The sequence below is a fragment of the Rana temporaria genome, chromosome 8 (assembly GCF_905171775.1).
Source record: "Rana temporaria chromosome 8, aRanTem1.1, whole genome shotgun sequence".
Taxonomy (NCBI): domain Eukaryota; kingdom Metazoa; phylum Chordata; class Amphibia; order Anura; family Ranidae; genus Rana; species Rana temporaria.
Window position 1 is genome coordinate 179,933,206 of NC_053496.1, and position 25,975 is coordinate 179,959,180.

At 45.4% G+C, this 25,975-nt stretch overlaps 1 protein-coding gene across 1 annotated transcript; it reads right to left on the bottom strand.

The window, feature by feature from the left end:
• Positions 1 to 2,254: 2,254 nt before the first annotated feature.
• Positions 2,255 to 9,441, bottom strand: LOC120910164 (gastrula zinc finger protein XlCGF7.1-like). Its single transcript, XM_040322046.1, has 3 exons — positions 9,417 to 9,441; positions 6,010 to 6,151; positions 2,255 to 3,468 (listed from the first exon to the last, which is right to left on the bottom strand). The coding sequence occupies exons 2-3, from the start codon at positions 6,137 to 6,139 to the stop codon at positions 2,603 to 2,605; spliced, it is 996 nt and encodes a 331-aa protein (XP_040177980.1). The 5' UTR covers positions 6,140 to 6,151; positions 9,417 to 9,441; the 3' UTR covers positions 2,255 to 2,602.
• Between the last annotated feature and the right edge of the window lie 16,534 nt (positions 9,442 to 25,975).

Consider the following 25,975-nt stretch of genomic DNA (forward strand, 5'->3'; position numbering starts at 1 on the left):
GCGTATATCAGATACGCTACACCGCCGTAACTTAGTGAGGCTGGGGCTGGATTCACAAAGAACCTGCGCCCTAAGTTACAGCGGCGTAGCGTAAATCTGCCGGCGTAAGCGCACCGAATTCAAATTCTGAAGAGGTGGGCGTGTTTTATGTAAAGAAAACATGACCCCACGTAAATGACGTCTCTAACGAACGGCGCATGCGCCGTCCATGAACGTATGCCAGTGCGCATGCCCCTAATCACGTCGCAAATAGTCAATGCTTTCGACGTGAACGTAATTTACGCGAAGCCCTATTCGCGAACGACTTACGCAAACAACGCAAAATTCGACGCTGTCCCGACGTCCATACTTAACATTGGTTACTCCTCATATAGCAGGAGTAACCTTACGCCAGAAAAAGCCTTACGTAAACGACGTCAAAAAATTCGCCGGGCGCGCGTAAGTTTCTGAATCGGCGTATCTAGCTCATTTGCATATTCTACGCCGAAATCAACGGAAGCGCCACCTAGCGGCCAGCGTAAATATGCACCCTAAGATACGACGGCGTAGGAGACTTAGGCTGCTCGTATCTTAGCCTAATTTAAGCGTATCTGGCTTCCAGAATACGCTTAAATTTACGACGGTGTAGATTCAGAGTTACAACGGCGTAGCTACTGATACGCCAGCGTAACTCTCTGTGAATCTAGGCCAAGGTTTTTTTCCATGACATGAATAACGGTCGTGTGTACGCGGCATTAGTCTTTTATAAAACGGAAGTGACGTCAGGACATCACTTCCAGGTTACTAGATCCGAGACCCGATCAAAGCCAATTCCGGCTTCATTCGGGTCTCCAGCTGGTGGACATGTCGGCTGGTCGTTCGGGAGAGCCGTGGAAGGTAGCATGAGGGGGGACGTCCCCTTCCGCTCCTTGGGATGACAGAAAAAAAGCTGAGCGTTTTCTCTAAAAAAGCTGCAGGCATCACCCCGGTACAACCCCTTCAAGCCGAGGCCTGCATATTTGCGTACGTTATCCTGTTCTCTCTTTATTGATTTCTGTATGTGAATTAGCTGGTGTTCCAGCCATTCGCCCACCCCCCATTAGAAACTGACCAAGCTAGGCATAGAAGTACATCCTTCCCAGCGTGGTCGGTCAGTTTTGTGACTATGCTGGGAGCCGGAAGATCAGTGTGCTGCTGTTTTCTCCACCCCCAGCTCTCTAAGCCCCTGCGCCTGAGAACAGAGATTTTGTCATCACAAATAAAATGGTATTTATATATGTTTTCTTTTTTTAACCACTTAAGACCCGGGCCTTTATGCAGGTAAAGGACCTGGCCAGTTTTTGCAATTCGGCACTGCGTCGCTTTAACTGACAATTGCGCGGTCGTGCGACGTGGCTACCAAACAAAATTGACGCCCTTTTTTTTCCCACAAACAGAGCTTTCTTTTGGTGGTATTTGATCACCTCTGCGGTTTTTATTTTTTGCGCTATAAACAAAAATAGAGCGACAATTTTGAAAAAAAAAAAAAAATCAATATTTTTTACTTGTTGCTATAATAAATATCCCCAAAAAATATATAAAAAAACAATTTTCCTCAGTTTAGGCCGATACGTACTCTTCTACCTATTTTTGGTAAAAAAATTGCAATAAGCTTTTATTGATTGGTTTGTGCAAAATTGATAGCGTTTACAAAATAGGGGATAGTTTTATTGCATTTTTATTCATTATTATTTTTTTACTACTAATGGCGGCGATCAGCGATTTTTTTTCGTGACTGCGACATTATGGCGGACACATCGGACAATTTTGACACATTTTTGGGACCATTGTAATTTTCACAGCAAAAGATTCTATAAAAATGCATTGTTTACTGTGAAAATAACAATTGCAGTTTGGGAGTTAACCACTAGGGGGCGCTGTAGGGGTTATGTGTGATCTCATATGTTTTTCTAACTGTAGGGGGGTGGGGCTGGACGTGTGATGTCATTGATCGTGTTTCCCTATATCAGGGAACACACGATCAATGAAACTGCCACAAACCTCTCCCCGTTTTTCAGCTCCGGGGACCGATCGCGGGACTCCCGCGGCGATCATCTCCCGTGGAGCTTCGGACCGGGTCGCGGCACTTAAAGAGGACGTACAGGTATGTGCTTGTGCCCAGCCGTGCCATTCTGCCAACGTATATCTTCAGGAGGCGGTCCTTAAGTGGTTAAATATATACATGGATGTTTTGCTTTTCATTTCTATTTTAAACTGAATGGGTTGTTTTACAAGGTGAGGGTTTACATATATTTTATTGGATGATGAATATTTACAGAGGCTTAAAGACGAACAGCATATTTAATTTGAGCCTGAAAACAAACTCATACAATAATACAACGACATCCATGACCGATTATAGTAAAGGAGAAGAAAGGCTAATGAGTACTACAATGTCCCCTACAACGAAACAACAAAAGAAATCCCACCAAACGCGTGTCGTCAGCGGACGTGACATTTTTGATGTGCAGTCAGATTTTATTTCAAAGCGTTTCCAATGTGGACTCCTCCCGATTGACTCTTCTGGCATTCACCCAGGTCTGATTTTCGAAACTTTTCCCGCACCGTGAACATGAAAAAAACGTCACCTGCCCTCGTGAACTCTCTGGTGTCTAACAAGGATTCCTTTTTGATTAAAGCTTTTCCCGCACTCCTTACAGGAAAACGGACGCTCGCCCGTGTGAATTTTCTGATGTCTGTGAAGGAGTCCTACGTCGGCGAAACATTTTCCGCACTCCGGGCAGGAAAACGGCCGCTCGCCCGTGTGGCTTCTCTGGTGTATCAGGAGGTGTCCTTTCTGAACGTAAGACTTCCCGCACTCTGCACAGGAGTAAGGGTGCTCCCCGCTGTGAATTTTCTGGTGTCGGAGAAGATCGCCTTTATGGATGAAACCTTTCCCGCACTCCGTACACTGAAAAGGACGCTCGCCCGTGTGACTTCTTTGATGGGAAACCAGGTCCGCCTTCCGAATGAAACACTTCCCGCAGTCTGTACAGGAAAAGGGACGCTCGCCAGTGTGAATTCTCTGGTGTACGATAAGCTTTCCTTTCTCGCTGAAGCTTTTCCCGCACTCCGAGCACGAAAATGTACGCACTCCAGTGTGACTTCGCTGGTGCCTAAGAAGTTCCCCTTTCCCCATAAAGCATTTCCCGCACTCTGAACACGGTAAAGGATCTTTGTCCATGTGCGTTTTCTGGTGTTTGAGGAGGTTTACTTTCTGAACATAGGATTTCCCACACTCTGGACAGGAAAAAGGCCGCTCCCCGGTGTGGATTTTCTGGTGTCTAAGGAGGTCCCCTTTTTGAGTGAAACTTTTCCCGCACTCTGAGCACTGAAAAGGGCGCTCCCCCGTGTGACTTCTCTCGTGTCTTAGAAGGTCTTGTCCTCGAATAAAGCTCTTCTCGCAGTATGAACATGGCCAAGGACGCGGGTGTGGCCGGCTCCTTTGATCTATTGCAGAAGAGGCGTTAGATATAGAAGTGTGATTGATTTCACAGCAAGTAAATGTTTTATCATCTGTGTGTGATGCTTCAACCCCTTAGACTCTTCATGTATGAACAACTTTTAACAAACTACCATTCAATATTAGCCTGCAGTAGGTAAAGTAAGCTTGTGTAAATGGTTTGGTAATGGACAGAGATGACTTTTAGACTTTAATGAAGCCTGCAATTCAGGACTAAGGGCAGGTTCAAATCTAGGTGGATCCCCAGCTCTGCCAAATCCCCCCACAGTAGTAATCCCCCAGCTCTGCTGATCCCCTGGTTTGCTGATCCCCAGCTCATTTTATTTCAAGCATTGTTTAATTACTAATAAATTAAATGTTTTTTTAAAAGCAATACATTTTCTGATTTACTTGTCCCTTGACACCGCTATAATCCCTACTTTCTTTACTACTACCCGGGGATGAGGTGCCGTATCTGTTAGAACACCTTAGCCATACATTAGTTTAAACAAAAAGGAGGTAGGTCGGGTCAAGGAGATCTGTGTGTTCCCCTGGACCAAAGAATTAAAGTATCTAGGAGTCAAACTGGCCAATACAATCCAGAAGATGTATAAAATAAATTATATTCCCCTACTAAATGAGATCAAGAGCGAATTAAAAAGAACGGTTAATAAACCCATTTCATGGATCGGACGCATTAATATGCTAAAGATGGTTGTAGTCCCAAAAATTCTTTATAAATTTTTATTACTCCCAATAGCACTTCCTCAGCAATTTTTGAGAATTCTTAATTCCTTGTTACTAAACTATGTTTGGAAAAATAAGAAGCATAGAATATCCCTCTCTATCCTAAAACAGGGTAAGCCATTCGGCGGTCTGGCAGTTCCGGATATTAAAAGTTACTATAAGGCGGCGGTATTAGCACGTGCGGTAGAATGGGCACGGGATAGGAAGGACAAAAGGTGGGTGCAAATTGAGAAAGCACTAACTAGTAAACATTTGAATAATATTATTTGGATTCCTGCACAACACAGAGTACTAGACCACAAAACACATGATTTAACACGGGATACTTTAAGAATGTGGGACAAGACCCTGACACAAATAGAGGGTAAATTTAATTCCCCATTAATGAACCTTAAAGAAAATCCTTATTTTGCACCAGGGGAAAATAAAATTGGAGGGAATTGGATTAAGGTAGACACGGTATATTTAGGGGATATTATTAAAGAGGGAGAGATAATGACCTATGAAGATTTGAGATCCAAAACGGATTTTTGGAACTTGGATAGGTGGCATTACTCCCAATTGCATCACTTTGTGAGGCACCTCCCCCGTCCATTACGGACGGAGGCGGAGCTAACTCCACTCGAGAAGATTTGTAAATCTAAGAATACAAAGGGCACTATCACTAAATTATATGGATTATTGGTAAAGATAGGTTCACGGAGCGAAGCACCCTTCATAGGTAAATGGGAAAGAGAATTAGGAACCACAAGAGGGACAAACAGTTATAAGAGGATTATGCATCTTACCCATTCATCCGCAATTGACGTACGAACCGCCGAAACAAACTATAAGTGTATCTCAGGGTGGTATATTACACCAGACAAAGCAAATAAATATAAAGCAGATCAGACCGCAGAGTGTTGGCGGGGCTGCTCTGAAAGAGGCACGATGGCCCACCTTTGGTGGTTATGCCCAAAAATACAAACTTACTGGGACATAATTTTGAGTCAAATTAAAGTTATTACGGGCAAAGACTTAAAGAAAGACCCCTGGGTCGTGCTCTTTCATTGTAGCCAAGAGGGGAAAAAAAAATATAAGCAGTCTTTAATTCCTCATCTCCTAAATGCCGCAAAGAAACTTATACCCAAAAAGTGGCAGGAGACGGAAAGTCCACACGTTTGGAACTGGATAGACGAAGTGGAGGAAACGTACAGGCTGGAAGAGTTAAAGGATAGGCACCTGGAGACGAGCGGCGGACATGGGGAAAAATGGGAAAAATGGCGGGAGTATAAAAAAACATGGAGTTATGCAGAAAGAGTTAGGGTATGCTACTAACAAGCCACATGTCGGCAACATGGAAATTATAACATTCCCCAGGCTAGGGTCCTTCCCTAGAGCGAGTCACATATTATTCATGATCAATGAACGTTAAAGATTGTTTTAGCTTGCGAAGGAAAACTTAGGAGATTCCGGGGAGCCAAGAGGGGGGGCGGGGGGGTGTTAATCAATATAGAGCCACAATGGTAAGCTATTGTTACAATCTATTACCATCATTATTATAGTGTTGGCCTATATTTATTAAAAAAAAAAAAATAAAAAAAAAAAAAACATAAGGAGCATAGTAAATATACCACACATGATGCAAACCACAAAACGAGACGTAAGACGCATCAAACCATGAGCCGGTCTCAAGGATTTGGTAAAAGCTGAGGTGGTATAAAAAAAAAAAAAAAAAAAAAAAAAAAAGAACACCTTAGCCACCACCACAACCTTCTTTCCGTGTACCTGAACAGTTTCTGTGTCGAGTGTTCATTACTCACCTCTGCTGACACCTAGAGAAGGTTCCTCCCCTTTAATTATCACAATCATTCCGACCTCCTCCGTAGATTGCTGATAATCAATCCCAGAGGTTTCCTCTTCTTCTTCCTTAACCTCAACTTTTATATACATCTGTTCTTCATGCTAAAACAACAATATGATAGAAAAAAAAAAAAAAAAAAAATTGATGAGACTATATAAAAGTGTATAATCTCACAGTTTGGAGTATTTTTTTTAATTCTACTCATCTACCTGATGATGGTGAGGGATGGTGTGATCCTCCTGTGTGGAATCCCGGGAATACAGAGGACGGGGACATCTCTCTGGTGGGTTCCCATTGCTGGATCCATCTGTAGGAAACACACACACTGACTGAATACATTGTTTCTATGTGTTTATCAGATGATGGGGGATCTAGGTGGACCCTCTCTGTGTCAAACTAACTGAAAAAGAAGAAAGTGAATATTTAGAATCATGATTAAGTTCTGACGGCCGAAACGCGTTTGCATTTTGATGGCTGTTTTTCACCTAGATTAATAAAGTGTACATGTTCTAGCTGATTATCTGTAGCGCCAGCCTTACTCATTTCAAAGTGAATCCCTACTTTCCCTGTCCCTTGATGTCTGAGGAGAAAGTCCAGAATGTTGATCTGGTCCCTGGTTGCTCTCCTTTGTTTCCCCTCTCTGGTCCCTAGTTGCGCTCGTTTGTTTCCCCTCTCGGGTCCCTAGTTGTGTTTGTGTGTTTCCCCTCTCTGGTCCCTGGTTGTGTTTGTTTGTTTCCCCTCTCTGGTCCCTGGTTGTGCTCCCTTGTTTCCCCTCTCTGGTCCCTGGCTGTGCTCCCTTGTTTGCCCTCTCTGGTTCCTGGCTGTGCTCCCTTGTTTCCCCTCTCTGGTCCCTGGTTGTGCTCCCTTGTTTCCCCTCTCTGGTCCCTGGTTGTGCTCCCTTGTTTCCCCTCTCTGCTCCATGGTTATGCTCCCTTGTTTCCCCTCTCTGGTCCCTGGTTGTGCTCCCTTGTTTCCCCTCTCTGGTCCCTGGTTGTGCTCCCTTGTTTCTCCTCTCTGGTCCCTGGTTGTGCTCCCTTGTTTCCCCTCTCTGGTCCCTGGTTGTGCTCCCTTGTTTCCTCTCGCTGGTCCCTGGTTGTGCTCGAAGTTTCCCCTCTCTGGTCCCTGGTTGTGCTCCCTTGTTTCCCCTCTCTGGTCCCTGGTTGTGCTCCCTTGTTTCCCCTCTCTGGTCCATGGTTGTGCTCCCTTGTTTCCCCTCTCTGGTCCCTGGTTGTGCTCCCTTGTTTCCCCTCTCTGGTCCCTAGTTGTGCTCCCTTGTTTCCCCTCTCTGGTCCATGGTTGTGCTCCCTTGTTTCCCCTCTCTGGTCCCTGGTTGTGCTCCATTGTTTCCCCTCTCTGGTCCCTGGTTGTGCTCCCTTGTTTCCCCTCTCTGGTCCCTGGTTGTGCTCCCTTGTTTCCCCTCTCTGGTCCCTGGTTGTGCTCGTTTCACATGACTCCAAGACATGGTAGTGAAGTGGAAATTGGCATGGGGAACCATTGAATGCAATAAGAGACCAGAAGACACCAACACCTCTGGAAGGAAATGTTTTTTAACCACTTACCCTCTGGAAGATTTACCCCCGTTTGATGACCAGACCATTTTTTTTTGTGCCCAAACAAAATGTATTCCAGAACAGCTTCTGTATATAATGTTCAACGCTCACCTGAGACGATATCTAGTGACAGTTCCTCTTGTTTAATTGTTGCCATCATCTCGACTTCCTCCGTAGAATGCGGATAATCCATCACACACACCTCCTCTTCTTCCTCTTTAACCTCAACTTTCATATACATCCGTTCTTCATGCTAAACCAACAGAAGGATAATACTTAACATCAAAATGTCGGCACCTATAAGCTGGCTGAGACTACTGAAGAGTGTAATCCCGTACAGTCTGGAGCCATGTTTGACTTCTACCCACCTACCTGATGGTGAGGGATGGTGTGACCTTCCTGTGTGGAATCCCGGGAATACAGAGGACGGGGACTTCTTTCTGGTGGGTTCACATTACTGGACCCATCTGTAGGAAACATACACACTGACCTAATACATTGTTTCTATGTGTTTATCAGATGATGGGGGATCTAGGTGGAGCCTCCGTACTGCTCTCTCCTTTACAATAATGTGCACCACCCTACAGTTTGGGCCCCACTGTTAGCTGGGAATACAGAGGACGGGGACATCTCTCTGGTGGGTTCCTATTACTGGGTCCATCTGTAGGAAACACACACACTGACTGAATACATTGTTTCTATATGTTTATCAGATGATGGGGGCTATGGAGCCCCTTGATTTCTTTTGAAGGCAATCCCCACCCCGCAGCCGCCTTTACCGAGCTCCCCCAAGCAATTGGAGCATGGTAAGGATGCAACCAGAGGCATCCAGTTCCTGGAACACAGTGAGAGGTTTAGGGGCTGTTCCTCTCACTGTGTGATATCAGAAACTGGATAGGACAAGGATTCCATCACTTCCGGTTTCGGTTCTCTGTTTACCTGGCCGTTACCGTCCAGTGAAGTAGCCAGTCACACCGATCTGTGTCTGATTGGCTGCTTTGGAGGTCAAAAATAGACCCCCCCCCCATCTCTCCATAAACAGGACCTATCATGAACCATTCTATCACAAGGGATGTTGTTAATCCCTTGTGATAGCAATAAAGTTGTATAAAAAAAAACATTTAATATAATAATTAGGGTTGTCCTGATACCGATACTAGTATCAGCGCCGATATTGAGCATTTGCCCAAGTATTTGTACTCGGGCAAATGCTCTAATGGTTAATCCGATACTTGGACAGTTAGGGGTGATCGGTACGTCGCTGGGGAGGCGTTACAATCACTGACCTCCCTGTATACATTTCAGGTAACAGGGTTGCTTTAAAAAAAAAAAAAACGTCACTTCTTACAGTGTTTTTTTTTTGGGGGTGACTGATTCTCCGTCATGACGTCCTTGTGGAGATCATACTACCTGGTGGGTTTCTGTTACTGGATCCATCTGAAGATCTCAATATCCTTAATCATCAATCCAGATAGCTGAAGAGTTTTTGTATTTAGTGTTTATTACTCACCTGTGATGATATCTAGGGATTCCTCCAGTTTAACTGGTGTCTTCACCCCAACCTCCTTTGTGGAATGCTGAAGATGCATCTCGTATACCTCTTTTTCTTCGTCTTTAACTTCCAAATACATCTGTTCTTCATCCTAAACAAGCAGAATGATGGAAAACAACATCTTCAAATTTGAGCACCAACTGACCAAGACTACGATAATCTCATATGGTATGGCCAAACCAACTGTATGTGCAACTACCACCCTAACTTTAAGCAGCCAGCTAGCACTTATAACATAAACAGGTACGGTATGGAGTCACCTACCTGATGATGGTGAGGGATGGTGTGACCTTCCTGTGTGGAATCCCGGGAATACAGAGGACGGGGACATCTCTCTGGTGGGTTCCCATTACTGGATCCATCTGTAGGAAACACACACACTGACTGAATACATTGTTTCTATGTGTTTATCAGATGATGGAGGATCTAGGTGGACCCTCCGTACTGCTCTATCCTTTACAATAAAGTCTCCTCTTACCCGGTGATGTGAGGGGCGGCTGATTCTCCATCATGACGTCCTTGTAGAGATCCTTGTGTCCTTCTAAATACTCTCACTCCTCCATGGAGAAATAGACAGTGACATCCTGACACCTTATAGGAACCTGACACACACAATGATACAGTCACCATCCAGACACATCCCTTGTCTGTTACTGGATAATGTCCCAGAATTCCCGGCACTACTGTAATTAAGTGGAGAAAAGCAGGTGACAGTAAGGACATTACAGTGTAAATTTGTGTTTATTAAAAAAAAATTACAAGCATACAACATAATAAAAACATATGTATATACAATTTTTTTTAAATATATAAATATATACAGTATATAAAAAGAACAAAACAAACAGAACAAAATATACAAACCAATACATATTTTAGTATTACTATTATCATGATGCTTCTCAACAAAACCCTAACCTCCACCTAAACACACCCTCAGGCTAAGAAACGATTACACATGTAATCCACACATGCAGCCTTATTTCATAAATCGGACCTCATAAAAATCTAGGGGAACGTGAAAGGACAGAAAGAAAACGGCACACCCAGAGACCGACAGACAGCAGCTACAGGGACCCGACATTCCTCCACGCCTTCGTCCAGGCCCCCGGCCACCAATTGTCCTTCTAAAGACCTCGAATCTTCCCAACCTCACCCACCTCAACAGAAAGGACACCCCCCCCCCCCCCGAGAACTAGAAAAAGTGTCTCAAAATCAAAATCCTGATGAGTCTCAAAAGCCCCTTATGACTACTCCGTGTCACTCAAACTGGAAAGGCTTGAGCTATATAAATGTATAATAATAATAGTGTGTGACTGGGGGGGGAGGGGGGACATTAGAGTTTAATTTTTTGTTTATTAAAAATCTTACAAACATAATAAAAACATATTTACATAATGTATATACAAAAAAAAAAAAAAATTATATATATATATATATATATAAAAACAAAAATAGCTTACATAGCATAGCAAAAACAAAGAAAACTAAATATGCCAACCTAAACAAAGCCATAACCCAGGGCTCGACAAATCCCGGGCGCCAGGTCGCTACGGCGACTAGAAATGGTGTCCTGACGACTTGGCTTGGAAGGTGGGCAAAAAAAAAAAAAAATCTGGTGGTGGCCGTTGGAATTACAAGTTAAGCATTACAAGTTAAACGGCAATTCTAATGTCATTTTTCACTGCCATATTCTTCCCTCTAATTAGAATCCCCAAACATTATATATATTTTTTATCCTAACACCCTAGAGAATAAAATGGCGATCGTTGCAATACTTTGTCACGCTGTATTTGCGCAGCGGTCTTACAAGCGCACTTTTTTGGGAAAAAAATACACTTTTTTTAATTAAAAAATAAGACAACAGTAAAGTTATCCCCATTTTTTTTAATATTATGAAAGATAATGTTACGCCGAGTAAATTCATACCCAACATGTCACGCTTCAAAATCTACAGGTTGCACGTTTTGAGTTACAGAGGAGGTCTAGGGCTATAATTATTGCTCTCGCTCTACCAATCGCGGCGATACCTCACATGTGTTGTTTGAACACCGTTTACATATGCGGGCGCTGCTCACGTATGTGTTCGCTTTTTCCAAAAATACAATCTTCTATAAAAATCTAGGGGATGTGAAATGACAGAAAGAAAGCCGCACACCCAGAGACTAACAAACGGCAGCTACGGAGACCTGACATTCCTCCATGCCTTTGTCCAGGCCCCCGGCCACCAATTGTCCTTCTCAATGACCCCAAAATTTCCCCACCTCATTCAAAATGTTGTGCATCACCACCTCAACAAAAAGGACTGATTCCCCCCCCCCCCCCCCGAGTGGAAACCTGACACTGTGCATTTCATGTGAAGTAACGGACTACTAAACGAACTAGAAAAAGTGTCTCAAAATCAAAATCCCGATGAGTCTCAAAAGCCCCGTATGACCACTCTGCGTAACTCAAACTGGAAAGGCTTGAGCTAGATAAATGTATAATAAAAAATAAAAAAATGTAATTTTTGCCAGAAAAAAAAAACATAATTAAAAATTCAAAATAGGATATGCGTTAGTATTTTTATTATAAAGCACCACAACAAAGCCCTAACCTCCACCCAAACACCCCCTTTTTTCAAAAATCTGTTCTTATCACAATGTTAGGGACATGAAAGGACAGAAAGAAAGCTGCACACCCAGAGACTGACAGACAGCAGCTACAGGGACCTGACATTCCTCCACGCCTTTGACACCATGCATTTCACATGAAGTAACGATCTACTAAACGAACTAGAAAAAGTGTCCCAAAATCAAAATCCCAATGAGTGTCAAAAGTCCCGTATGACCACTCCACATAACTCAAACTGGAAAGGCTTGAGCTATATAAATGTATAATAGTAGTGTGTGACTGACGGGGGGGGGGGGGGGGACCTGGACATTCATCCACGCCTTTGACACCATTCATTTCACATGAAGTAACGATCTACTAAACGAACTAGAAAAAGTGTCTCAAAATCAAAATCCCAATGAGTATCAAAAGTCCCGTATGACCACTCCACATAGCTCAAACTGGAAAGGCTTGAGCTATATAAATGTATAATAATAGTGTGTGACTGACGGGGGGGGGGGGGGGGGGGGACCTGGACATTCATCCACGCCTTTGACACCATGCATTCCACATGAAGTAACGAACTACTAAACTAACTGGAAAACGTGTCTCAAAATCAAAATCCCAATGAGTCTCAAAAGCCCTGTATGACCACTCCACATAACTCAAACTGAATAGGAAAGGTATACCCAGTGCCACACCTATCCACTTATAGGGTATCCCTTTCCTATCCAGCTTGAGTAATGTGGAGTGGTCATACGGGGCTTTTGAGACTCATTGGGATTTTGATTTTAAGACACTTTTTCTAGTTAGTTTAGTAGTTCATTACTATCCGCTTATAGACTTCTATATTGAAGGGGCACTGAAGCAAGAACTTGTCCATCATCTCCTCCATACCGCCACACTCCCCTCTTTGGACAACCACGGTTCTCCACAGAGCGATGCTTCAGGTTGCCTTTCACATAGAGTCTGCCATGGAATGAGAGCTAGGCCAAACCCCGAAACTTTAAATGGATTTTCTCCAGATCCATCAAATGCAGACCCTCCCTCATAACAGGGCCTGGGCAATCCCTCAAGGCCTCGCTAAAGGCAGATTCAACAACCCTCCTCTCCAGGGCCTTCCTAGAAAGAGACTTAATTTCCTCTGCCGTCACTCGCCACTGCCAAAGCATTTTCAGACAAGGGGCAAAGTAAGACGGGAGCTTTCCATGTTGGACCCTCAGGCTTTTCACTGGCCCCGCCATTCTCTCAGCTTCGCAGAAAAAGCCTAAACCCGGACTGAAAAATACCAACCAACCCAGGCGGTTCCTCTGCCAGAATGTTACCGAAATTATGTTTTCAAAAACATCAGAGAGAAAAAAAAAACCCGGGTTGACCATACCTAGGCCAGCCATTGGTAAGGTAGGTAAAAGACCTCCGTTTCCCCATAACAGAAGAAACAGCTGTAGATTCTCGCATAGAGAGACACTGGCAAAACACAGACAAAGCTGACATACAGAGCAGAGTGTAAGCTCCTCTGGTACAGAGACTGATGTGACTGGCTCAGTGATCTCTGTACAGCACTGCGGTATATGTCAGAAATAATCGATTTACTATATATGTGTGTATCATCATCTGCTGGAGATAAAAGACATCACAGTGACTATGGAGGAAGAGGACGGACATGACGGGGGTTACTGGGTGTAAATATAAAAAGATATCTTATTACCTCCTCTGCTGCCAGTCCCAGCAATGTCTCCTCTTTACTTTGAACCAACTCACCTTTCACCCGGAACTTCCTGTCTCCATTTTACATCACTTCCTGTCTATTGACTCTATAGAGACCTCTCATCTGTTCGCCCCACTCGGTATAAGTGAGATCGCCACCTTTAGGAAAATAGAGGAACTGCATCCTACATTCTAAAGTTCTATACAAGGGGCCAGATTCACTAAGAGATACGACGGTGTATCTCCTGATACGCCGTCGTATCTCTGAGTTCTGCCGGTCGTATCTAGGCGACTGATTCATAGAATCAGTTACGCATAGATATCCCTAAGATCCGACAGGTGTAACTGTGTTACACCGTCGGATCTTAGGCTGCAATTCCAGGCCGGCCGCTAGGTGGCGGTTCCCTATCTTTTACGCGACGATTATGCAAATTGAGGAGTTACGCCGATTCCGAAACGAACGACCGCCCGGCGCTTTTTTCTTACGTCGTTTGCGTTCGGCTTTTTCCGGCGTATAGTTACCCCTGGGTCTATGAGGCGCAGCCAATGTTAAGTATGGCCGTCGTTCCCGCGTCGAATTTTGAAATTTTACGTCGGTTGCGTAAGTCGATTCACAAAAGCGCTGGACGCAAGTTACGCTCACGCCGAAACCAATGACGTCCTAGCGACGTCATTGGGAGCAATGCACGCCGGGAAAATTCGCGGACGGCGCATGCGCAGTTAAATCGGTGCGGGGACGCGCCCGATTTAAATACTACACTCCCCCTAGACACTGAATTTGAATTCCGCCGGGGGATTTACGATACGCTGCCGCAAGTTTTGAGGTAAGTGCTTTGTGAATTAACCACTTGCCTCAAAAACTTGCGGCGGCGAATCTTAAATCACATAGGTTACGCGGATCTAAAGATCCACTAACCTATGTGAATCTGGCCCAAGAAGTCCTTTGAGGTCAACCATTGCACATCAACCAGGGGAGTGTCCTTCATAAAGTCAGCACTTGGTGTGGTACTATTTAGCCACTTGACCACCGGGCACGTAAACCCCCTTAATGACCAGACCAATTTTCAGTGCTCTCACATTTTGAATGACCATAACTCAGTCATACAACACTGTAATCACAATGACATTTTTGTCCTTTTTCCCCCACAAATAGAGCTTTCTTTTGGTGGTATTTGATCACCTCTGCGGTTTTTATTTTTTCAGCTATAAATGAAAAAAGAACGAAAATTTTGTAAAAAAATAAAATTTTCTTCATAAATTTGGCCTAAAATGTATACTGCTACATATCTTTGGTAAAAAAAAAAAAATGTGGTTATTATTTAGTCTGGGTGAAAGTTATAGGGTCTACAAGCTATGGTACCAATTACTGAAAATTTATCAATTTGATCACATCTGAAGTACTGACAGCCTCTCTCATTTCTTGAGACCCTAACACGCCAGAAAAGTACAAATACCCCCCAAATGACCCTTTTTTGGAAAGAAGACATTCCAAGGCATGGTGAGTTTTTTGAAGTTGTAATTTTTTCCCACAATTTTTTGCAAAATCAAGATTTTATTTATTTATTTTTGTTCACAAAATGTTCATATTAGCAGGTTATTTCTCACACACAGCATATGCATACCACAAATTACACCCCAAAACACATTCTGCTATTCCTCCCGAGTATGGCGATACCACACGTGTGAGACTTTTACACAGCGTGGCCACATACAGAGGCCCAACATGCAGGGAGCACCTTCACATATGTGAGACTTTTACACAGCGTGGCCACATACAGAGGCCCAACATGCAGGGAGCACCTTCACATGTGTGAGACTTTTACACAGCGTGGCCACATACAGAGGCCCAACATGCAGGGAGCACCTTCACATATGTGAGACTTTTACACAGCGTGGCCACATACAGAGGCCCAACATGCAGGGAGCACCTTCACATGTGTGAGACTTGTACACAGCGTGGCCACATACAGAGGCCCAACATGCAGGGAGCACCTTTAGGCGTTCTGGAACACCCCAAAACACATTCTGCTATTCCTCCCGAGTATGGTGATACCACACGTGTGAGACTTTTACACAGCCTGGCCACATACAGAGGCCCAACATGCAGGGAGCACCTTCACATGTGTGAGACTTTTACACAGCATGGCCACATACAGAGGCCCAACATGCAGGGAGCACCTTCAAGCGTTCTGGAACACCCAGACCAGTTCGGACATTCCTCTCCTACATGTAAAAATCATCATTTATTTGCTAGAAAATTACAACCCCAAAACATTATATATGCTTTTTTTTTGCAAAGACCCTAGAGAATACAATGGCGGTCGTTGCAACTTTTTATAGCGCACGGTATTTTCGCAGCAATTTTTCGAACGCGTTTTTTTGGAAATAAAACAGTTTTGTGATTTAAAAAAAAAAAACATTAAAGTTAGCCCAATGTTTTTGCATAATATGAAAGATGAAGTTACGCCAAGTCAATAGATAAACTCGGGAAGGTAGCGTGCTGACGCAAGACGTTCTTCGTTCCGTGTGGACGGGCGTTTGTGAGAGCCGGCCGGCTTTTATCCATTTCTGCTTTTATTTTGTAAGTGTTTCAAATTTTTATTAAATCCTTTGAGTCAACATACTTCACCATGTGGGCATTATTATTTTTTCTATGCATCCACTGACCATAATATACCGGAGGACCCTTAAGATATATCGCCACCGCTTGGGAATTTAAAGGCCCTGGCTAGGGGTTTAGCCACATGCTCATACTGCTTTATGTTCTGGTAAGCCTCCCATCCATAGGGTGTTTTGGTGGTGGTGGTCCCTTGAGTCACGAATATTTTATATGTGCTGGTCCTGCTGTACTTCACCATTAAGTCTTTTTTGTGTGTGACACGCTGCAATCCTGTGGTTCTGTGTTCGGGAGGTCTCAACATCCATCCCCTGTCATCTCCCTGCGAGGATCATCAAAAGGCCCTGGCTGGGGTTTGCAGCCGCAAGCTCTTCATTGCTTGCCATCCGGTAAGCCTCCATCCTTTTATTTAGTGGTGTTGGTCACCACATATGATTTCAACATATGAATTTATATTCTACATTGAAGAACTTGCTCGCAACTATTTTTGATTGACACAAAGGGCCTGATTTACCAAGCCTTTACTCCATGACTCATGGAGTAAAAGCAGGAGTAGCAGCCGTTTGGCCATTTACTAAAGAAATACGCTGCTAGTGCAGTGTATTTCCCTAGTTACTAATGTGCTCCGTGCGCCCAGGAGAGGGTGCATTGTGCACCAGTACAGACCTGGCGCACGGCACATTAAACTATAAATTGCGGGGGTTTGGGCGGGAGTTTATTAAGGGGGGAGGTGGGGGGATGCAGGGGAAGTGAAGTGACATGTGTTTTGAAGTGTTTGGCGGGCCGAATTGAAAGGGAAAGTGTTTTTTGAAAACAGATCCCCGTACGCTTGCACAGTGCGCCTTAACCTCGGGAGGTTCATTTGCATACTGGGCATGCGCAGAGAGAAAAGTCAGGGATTCCCGTGCGCCCTGTCAGTACGCCGTGAAAATCTTGGTAAATACCAAGCGGCGTACCCGTGAATGCGCTGCGTGACGCGGCGCACGGGAATCTCCGAGCTGTTTTCAGCCCTGAAGGGGAACTCGGCGCCAAATTTCAAACTTGAAATCGGCGCGGGTCCCCCTTCAGGGCTACATTAGGCTCTTAGGCTTGGTCCGGAACGTGAGGGGTTAAACCCGCGCCGATTCGGCGCGGGGGTCCCCCCCAGATCCAAACCAAGCCCTCATCCCAAGCATGCAGTCTGGCCCGGACAGGAATGGGGGAGGGGACGAGCGAGCGGCCCCCCCCCCCCTCCTGAGCCGTACCAGACCGCATGCCCTCAACATGGGGGAGTGTGTGCTGTGGGGGAGGGGGGCACTGCCCCCCCACCCCAAAGCACTCTTGCCCCCATGTCGATAGGGACAAGAGCCTCTTCCCGACAACCCTTGCCGTTGGTTGTCGGGGTATGCGGGCGGGGCTAATCGGAATCTGTGAGCTCCCTTTAATAAGGGGGCCCCCAGATGCCGGCCCCCCACCCTATGTGAATGAGTATGGGGTACATCGTACCTCTACCCATTCACATGGGGGAAATGTAAAGTAAAAAAAAAACACCACACAGAATAAAATATTTTATTAATCTGCTCCGGAGCCCCCCCTTTCTTCTTTAGCTCTCTTAGAAGGGGGGGTTTCTTCTCTCCCGATCTTCCGCCGGGACCCTGGGCTTCGGTGATTTCTGCCGGGGGAGGGCGCCATCCCTCGGTCCTCTCCGGAGCCTTCCGCCGGATGCCCCCACCCCATTAAAGCTCTTTTTCATTAGGGAGGGGCATCCGGACTTCGGGGTCTTCTGCCGGGGGATGGCGCCTATCCCCCGGTCTTTCCGGTGCCTTCCGCCAGGGTTCCGGTCTTCCTGGTCTTCTGCCGGGGGTGCGCCAACTCCCCGGTCTTTTCTCTTCTGTCTTCTCTGCTCCCTCTTCTGCCTGGCTCCCCCGCGGAGCCAGGGCTTTCTTCCGTCTTCTTTCTTCTCTCTTCCTTCTTCTGCCTGTCTCCTCCGGGAGCACAGGGCTTGTCTCCGCTGTCTTCTTCCTTCTTTCCTTCTCTTCCATTGGATGTTGACACGACGAGGTCCGGCGCTGGAATGCCGTCTGAGCAGTGGGCATGGACTTATATAGGGCAATGCCACCATGTGACCTCAACCCATGTGACATCACATTCCCATCATGCCCAGGGAATGTGATGTCACATGGGTTGAGGTCACATGGTGGCATTACCCTATATAAGTCCATGCCCGCCGCTGACACGGCATGTCAGCGCGGAACCTCGTCGTGTCAACATCGAATGGAAGAGAAGGAAGAAGACAGCGGAGACAAGCCCTGGGCTCCCGGAGGAGACAGGCAGAAGAAGGAAGAGAGAAGAAAGAAGACGGAAGAAAGCCCTGGCTCCGCGGGGGAGCCAGGCAGAAGAGGGAGCAGAGAAGACAGAAGAGAAAAGACCGGGGAGTTGGCGCACCCCCGGCAGAAGACCAGGAAGACCGGAACCCTGGCGGAAGGCACCGGAAAGACCGGGGGATAGGCGCCATCCCCCGGCAGAAGACCCCGAAGTCCGGATGCCCCTCCCTAATGAAAAAGAGCTTAAATGGGGTGGGGGCATCCGGCGGAAGGCTCCGGAGAGGACCGAGGGATGGCGCCCTCCCCCGGCAGAAATCACCGAAGCCCAGGGTCCCGGCGGAAGATCGGGAGAGAAGAAACCCCCCCTTCTAAGAGAGCTAAAGAAGAAAGGGGGGGCTCCGGAGCAGATTAATAAAATATTTTATTCTGTGTGGTGTTTTTTTTTTACTTTACATTTCCCCCATGTGAATGGGTAGAGGTACGATGTACCCCATACTCATTCACATAGGGTGGGGGGCCGGAATCTGGGGACCCCTTTATTAAAGGGGTCTCTCAGATTCTGATAAGCTCTCCGCCCGCATACCCCGACAACCAACGGCCAGGGTTGTCGGGAAGAGGCTCTTGTCCCTATCGACATGGGGGCAAGAGTGCTTTGGGGTGGGGGGGCAGTGCCCCCCTCCCCCACAGCACACACTCCCCCATGTTGAGGGCATGTGGTCTGGTATGGCTCAGGAGGGAGGGGGGCGCTCGCTCGTCCCCACCCCCATTCCTGTCTGACCAGACTGCGTGCCTGGGATAAGGGCTTGGTTTGGATCTTGGGGGGGGGGGGGGCCCGCTATTTTTTTGGGCCCCGGTTTAACCCCTTATGTTCCAGACCAAGCCTAAGAGCCTGGTATGCACCTGGAGGGAACCCACCTTATTTTTTTTGGGGGGGTCTGGAGTTCCCCTTCATGAACAGCGATCTGTCATTTACACATGTCAGTCCCATCCCCCCCCCCTACAGTTAGAACACACCCAGGGAACATATTTAACCCCTCCCTCGCACCTAGTGTTAACCCCTTCCCTGCCAGTGGCATTTTTTGAGTAAGCAATGCATTTTTTACAGCACTGATCGCTGAAAAATGCCAATGGTTCCAAAAAAGTGTTCGATGTGTCCGCCATAATGTCGCAGTACCGATAAAAATCGCTGATCGCCCCAATAACTAGTTAAAACAACCAAAAAAAAAAATTTGTAGACGCTATACCTTTTGCAAAAACCAAACACTAAACGCTATTTGCGATTTTTTGGAACCAAAAAGATGTAGAATACGTATCGGCCTAAACTGAGGGGTTTTTTAGTTTTTTGAATATATATTTTTGGGGATATTTATTATAGCAAAAAGTAAAAAGAATTTTTACATATGTGGGCGGGACTTACGCAAGTCCCGCCCACATATATAAACATCGTTCAAACCACACATGTGAGGTATTGACGCGTGCGTTAGAGCGAGAGCAATACTTTTACCACTAGACTTTCTTTGTAACTATAAACTGGTAACCTGGAAAAAAAAGAAAAAGGTCGCCTATGGGGATATTCACGGAATTCATTTTGGCCCCATTGCAGGAGTGTTTCCAATAGTAAAGCGTGACATGTAAGGTATCTATTTACTCAGTGTAACATCATCTTTCACATTATCCCCAAAAATTGGGCTCACTTTTGTGTTTTGTTAATTTTTAACCACTTGAGCCCGGACCATATTTCTGGTCAATGACCGGGCAAGTTTTTGTGATTCGGCGCGGCGTCGCTTTAACTGACAATTGCGCAGTCGTGCGACGTGGCTCCCAAACTAAATTGGCAACCTTTTTTTTCACACAAATAGATTATTAAATGTGCGTGTTTACTTCTGTCTTTAACACCTCCCCTTCAGGCTGGAAAGCATCAGATCAGGGGAAACAAAAAAAAAAAGCTCTCATTCCATTGCAGCTTGGTTCCTACATGTGTGATGAACTGAGCATGCTCAAACACTTAGAAAAAAAATATCCTTTCTTTTTAAAAGGTGAAAAACACTCATTGGATGCTCATAGAGCGTGGTTTGGGTTAATTGCAGGTGTGCCCAATTACAAGCTCACCCAAACTAGAGACTGCAATTTGTTCATGTGATTTCAATTGCTTCATTACTAGCACTGTTATAAAAAGCTTGGATCGATCATTCCTCAGCTGCCCTCAGAAGGGGCAGGCTGGCAGAAATGCTGTTGCTAAACACAAATGTGGTTTGTTGCATGGGTTTTGTTTTATTTTGCCAATGGTTTTGGTTTATTTTTAAATAATGTTCACTTTGATGTATTTGTCTATGTGGCCTTATTTTATGAAAAATGTGTAAAGCTATGGTTAATTAGAATTTTGAAATGTATTTTTGTTTGTTTGTCTTTTTTTGCTTTCCTTGTTTTGTTGACCAATAAAAATTACTTTAAAATTGTTAAGTTTGTCTTTTGTTACTTTTTCATGCTACATATGTTGACAGCTGCAGCTGAACTAGGTTTGGGCCTAACAAATTATGTGTGATTTTTGTCTAAGCTTCTTTCCTGGTGTGTAATCATGAAATGTTTGCCATGTTTATTCTCCCTGACTTTAAAGACAAAAACTGGTAAGTATTTTATTTATTCTGCAGTGGTCCTCAGCCCTCAAGTACCCCCGACAGGACATGTTTTGGGGATTTCTCTTATCAAGAATTGCTGTCCAGACTATTTTAAAGCACATGTGCAAGATGAAGGAAAACCTGCAAACATGGCCTGTGGGGGGGGGGGTTTGCTATTGGTGGACAGGCTTGACGTGCTGATTTACAGCACTGTGCTTAAATCTAGCGCAAGGCAATCCTATTCAAATTGTGGGTGTTTGAGGGAAGCCAAGTGAGTGTTAGAACCCCTGCTTTGTGTTTTTTTATTTTTGTGTTGAGCTTTGTGTCCCTTTTCTTAAAATTGGCTTCACTTCCTGTCACACAGCTGAACAGGAAGTGAGGTTAAAACACTACCAGTGTCATTTCTTGGGGACACCGGTCAATCTAACTAGTGTCCCCATTAAGCAAATTGCACTCCAGCACTGCTGTGTACACCCCAAATCATGGGTCTTCAAACTACGGCCCTCCAGTTGTTCAGGAACTACAATTCCCATCATGCCTAGTCATGTCTGTGAATGTCAGTGCATTACAAGGCCTCATGGGATGTGTAGTTCTACAACAGCTGGAGGGCCGTAGTTTGAGGATCCCTGCCCCAAATGATTATTTAGTTTGGGGTTTAGTAAAGGCAAAGCCACTCTGCAGTACAAGCATAGTTGCTGAAAATCTGAGAGGAAGCACTGATGGTTTTAACATCCAATCCTGTAGAAGCAAAGTTGTTTTGTTTTCTTCCTTGCTTTGCACTTGTAGGAGTGGATTTGCCTTTAGTAAATGGACCCCAAAGTCCAAGATCCCTAATAATTTGGGGTGTACACAGCAAAATGCTAGAGTGCAATTTACATAATGGGAAACTATTTAGATTGATCTGTGTCCACAAGAAAATATATTAGTAAGGTTTTACCCTCACTTCCTGTTTGGCTATGTGACAGGAAGTGAATGAATTAGAAAGGGTGAAGACACCTCACAAATGTTGTCACTATCAGGGGTGCAGACATCCCCAAAAAAATGAGCAGATAATACTTATTTGCAAATTAATAATTTTTTAGTTAACATTGGGTGGGGTGCTCTAACACACATTCCTACATATTAGCAACGCTCTATCCTGGCCTATTGGCATGGTTATATTTTCTTAGGGCTCTCAATAAAACTCTATGAAATTTGTGCTTAAACTAGAACCAGGGGCGGACTGACAACTCATGGGGCCCCCGGGCAATAGAAGATTATGGGGCCCCTCTGGCTTACAGATGACCACCACGCCAGGAGGTAGTGCAGAGGCGGGCAGCTAAAATCTTGGGATATTCACATTAAAAGCATGTCATTTTCGGACATATCAGGGACAGATCTAAAAAAAACACAGATTTTTACATACTGTCCCTGGTTTTACTGAGCCTGGCAACCCGGATAGGGCCCCCTAGTGGCATGGGGCCCTCGGGCAGTGCCCGAGTGACTCAATGGTCAGTCCGCCCCTGACTAGAACTATAATCAACACGTTTTATTTTCTTTAATTTGGGATAGAGTGAGGGAGGGTTATAGGCCCTGTCAGTTTATTTTGGATTATCTGTGTCCAATTGGGGAGATTTGCCTTCACTTCCTGCCCCATAGCCAAACAGGAAGTGAGAGAAAAACTATGCAAATTAACCACTTCCCGCCCAGCCTATGGCCGATTTACGTCCGGGAAGTGGTTACACAATCCTGACAGGACGTCCTGCAGGATTTCATGCCGCACGCGCCTGTGGGGGCACGCAGCGCGGCGATCGGTGATGCGGGGTGTCAGTCTGACACCCTGCATCTCCGATCTCGGTAAAGAGTCTCTCACGGAGACGGAGACTCTTTACCACGTGATCAGCCGTGTCCAATCACGGCTGATCACGATGTAAACAGGAAGAGCCATCGATGGCTCTTCCTCACTCGCGTCTTACAGACGCGAGTATAGGAGAGCCGATCGGCGGCTCTCCTGACAGGGGGCGTTCGCGCTGATTGTTTATCAGCGCAGCCCCCCCTCGGATCACCACACTGGACCACCAGGGATGCCCACCCTGGACCACCAGGGTGTGCAAAAAAAAAAAAATTATAGAACAAAAAAACAAAAAGCATTAAAAAATAAGAAAAAAGATGCCAATCAGTGCCCACAAATGGGCACTGACTGGGAAAATCAGTGCCACCCCACAGTGCCCATCCATGCACAGTGCCCACCTATCAGTGCCCACCTGTGCCACCCATAAGTATCCATCAGTGCCACCCATAAGTGCCGCCCATAAGTATCCATCAGTGCCACCCATAAGTGCCGCCCATCTGTGCCGCCCATCAGTGCCGCCTATGAGTGCCCATCAGTGCCGCATAGCAGCGCCGCCAATCAATGCCACCTCATCTGTGCCGTCAGTACTACCTCATCGATGTCCATCAGTGCCATCTCATCGGGGCCCATCAGTGCCGCCATATCAGTGCCCGTAATTGAAAGAGAAAAACTTATTTACAAAAAAATTAACCTAAAAAAAGAAAAAGGTTTTTTTGTTTCAAAATTTGCAGTCTTTTTTTAGTTGTTGCGCAAAAAAAAAAACGCAGAGGTGATCAAATAACAACAAAAGAAAGCTCTATTTGTGGGGAAAAAAGGACGCCAATTTTGTTTGGGTACAGTGTTGTATGACCGCGCAATTGCCATTCAAAGTGCGACAGTGTTGAAAGCTGAAAATTGGCTTGGGCGGGAAGGTGCGTAAGTGCCTGGTATGGAAGTGGTTAAGGGAATCCAGTGCCCCCCCAGAACTAGTGTGTGGGTCCCCTGAAAATTACTGGGCGGGGTTATACAAAAACAGGGTGTGACCTTGACAGGAAGGGGTGGGTCATTTTTCTATTAGGAGGTGCAGATATGTAGTCAGGCCTAGGGCAGAACCAAACCTTAATATACTACTGCATATTAGGGCTTATTTAGACCGGAACCGATTTACAGCGTGTTTTTATATTGTGGGAGGAAACCCACGCAGGCACAGGGAGAACATGCAAACTCCATGCAGATGCTGTCACGGGCGGGATTCGAACCAACGACTCTTTTGCTGCTAGGTCAAAGTGCTATACACTACACCACTGTGGTGAACGAACATGATTGCAGCTGAAAGCATGAGATCTATTTTTTTTTTTTTCAATACCATGCTTTCCAGCCTTATTGACCCCGCCTCTCTCCATAAAGAGGACCTGTCACACACTAGTCCTATTACAAGGGATGTTTACATTCCTTGTAATAGGAAGAAAACTGATCATTTTTTTTTTATTTTTTTATTTCAGTGTAAAACATTATAAAACTAAATAAAAATAAATAAGAAAACCCCCAAAAAAATTTTTAAAGCGCCCCGTCGCGACGAGCTCGCGCACAGAAGCAAACGCATACGTGAGTAGCGCCCGCATATGAAAACAGTATTCAAACCACACAAGTGAGGTATCGCCGCGATCGTTAGAGTGAGAGCAATAATTCTAGCCCTAGACCTACTCTGCAACTCAAAAAATGCAACCTGTAGAATTTTTTAAACGTCGCCTATCGAGTTTTTTAAAGGGTAAAAGTTTGACGCCATGCCACGAGCGGGCGCAATTTTTAAGCGTGACATGTTGGGTATCATTTTACTCGGCGTAACATTATCTTTCACAATATAGAAAAAAATTGGGCAAAATGTATTGTTGTCTTATTTTTTAATTCAAAAAAGTGATTTTTATCCAAAAAAAGTGCGCTTGTAAGACCGCTGCGCAAATACGGTGTGACAAAAAGTATTGCAATGACTGCCATTTTATTCCCTAGGATGTCTGCTAAAAAAAAATATATAATGTTTGGGGGTTCTGATTAATTTTCTAGCCAAAAAATTGTGATTTTCACATGAAGGAGAGAAGTGCCAGAATTAACCCGGTGGGCAAGTGGTTAAAGTACTCATGGCTATAAAGAATAGAGTCATTGCTCATTAAAAAAAAAAAAAAAAGGGGGTCCCTCCAAATTAAATTACCAGGCCCTTCAGGTCTGGAATGGATATTAAGGGGAACCCCGCCGTAAAAACCAAAAAAAAAAAAGACGTGCGGTTCCCGGCAAATATCCATTCCAGACCCTTCAGGTCTGGTGTGGATTTTAAGGGGAACTCCACCCCAAATTGAAAAAAAAAATGGCGTGGAGTCCCCCTAAAAATCCACACCAGACCCTTATCCGAGCACGTTGACCTGGCCGGCCGCAGAAAAGAGGGGGGGACAGAGTGCGGCCCCCCCCCCTCTCCTGAACCGCACCAGGCCACATGCCCTCAACATGGGGAGGATGTCCCCATGTTGATGGGGACAAGGGTCTCATCCCCACAACCCTTGCCCGGTGGTTGTGGGGGTATGCGGGCGGGAGGTTTATCAGAATCTGGAAGACCCCTTTAACAAAGGGGACCCCCAGATCCTGACCCCCCCCCCCCTGTGTGAAATGGTAATGGGGTACATTGTACCTCTACCATTTCACCCCAAAAAAAATGTCAAAGTGATAAAAATGACAGTAGCCGGTTTTTGACAAATCTTTTAATAAAGTCTTCTTTTCTTCTTTCCTTCGGGGTTCTTCCGCTGCTTCTTCTCGTCCACATCTTGCCCGACGTCTTCTTCTATCTTCTCAGTCCGTCCTTCCGCCTTCTGGTCCTGCATCTTGCCCGTTGTCTTCTCCGTCCGCCTCCTCGTCCGCATCTTGGGTCTTCTGCGGTCTTCTTCTCGGTCCGCCGCCTTCTCGTCCCCTGCGTTTGAATTGTAATTGGCCGCCGTTTTCCCGCTCCTGGGACCCGCCCCCCTCTGACGCCACAAGTAAACTCCTTAGAAGGTCATGTGCGTCAGAGGGGGGCGGGGTCACATGAGTGTGACACGGCGGGAACTTCTTCTCCGGGCGGCGCGATTGAAATTGAATTCCCCCGCTGTGTGATGCTCTGCGACCCCGCCCCCCTCTGACGCACATGACCTTCTAAG

Bases quoted from the DNA above. Each gene is read 5' to 3' on its own strand.
- LOC120910164 (XM_040322046.1), bottom strand. From the start codon at position 6,139: ATGTATATAAAAGTTGAGGTTAAGGAAGAAGAAGAGGAAACCTCTGGG. The intron at 3,469-6,009 runs GTGAGTAATGAA...CTTCTGCAATAG, and splicing joins TTCTCTAGGTGTCAGCAGAG to ATCAAAGGAGCCGGCCACAC.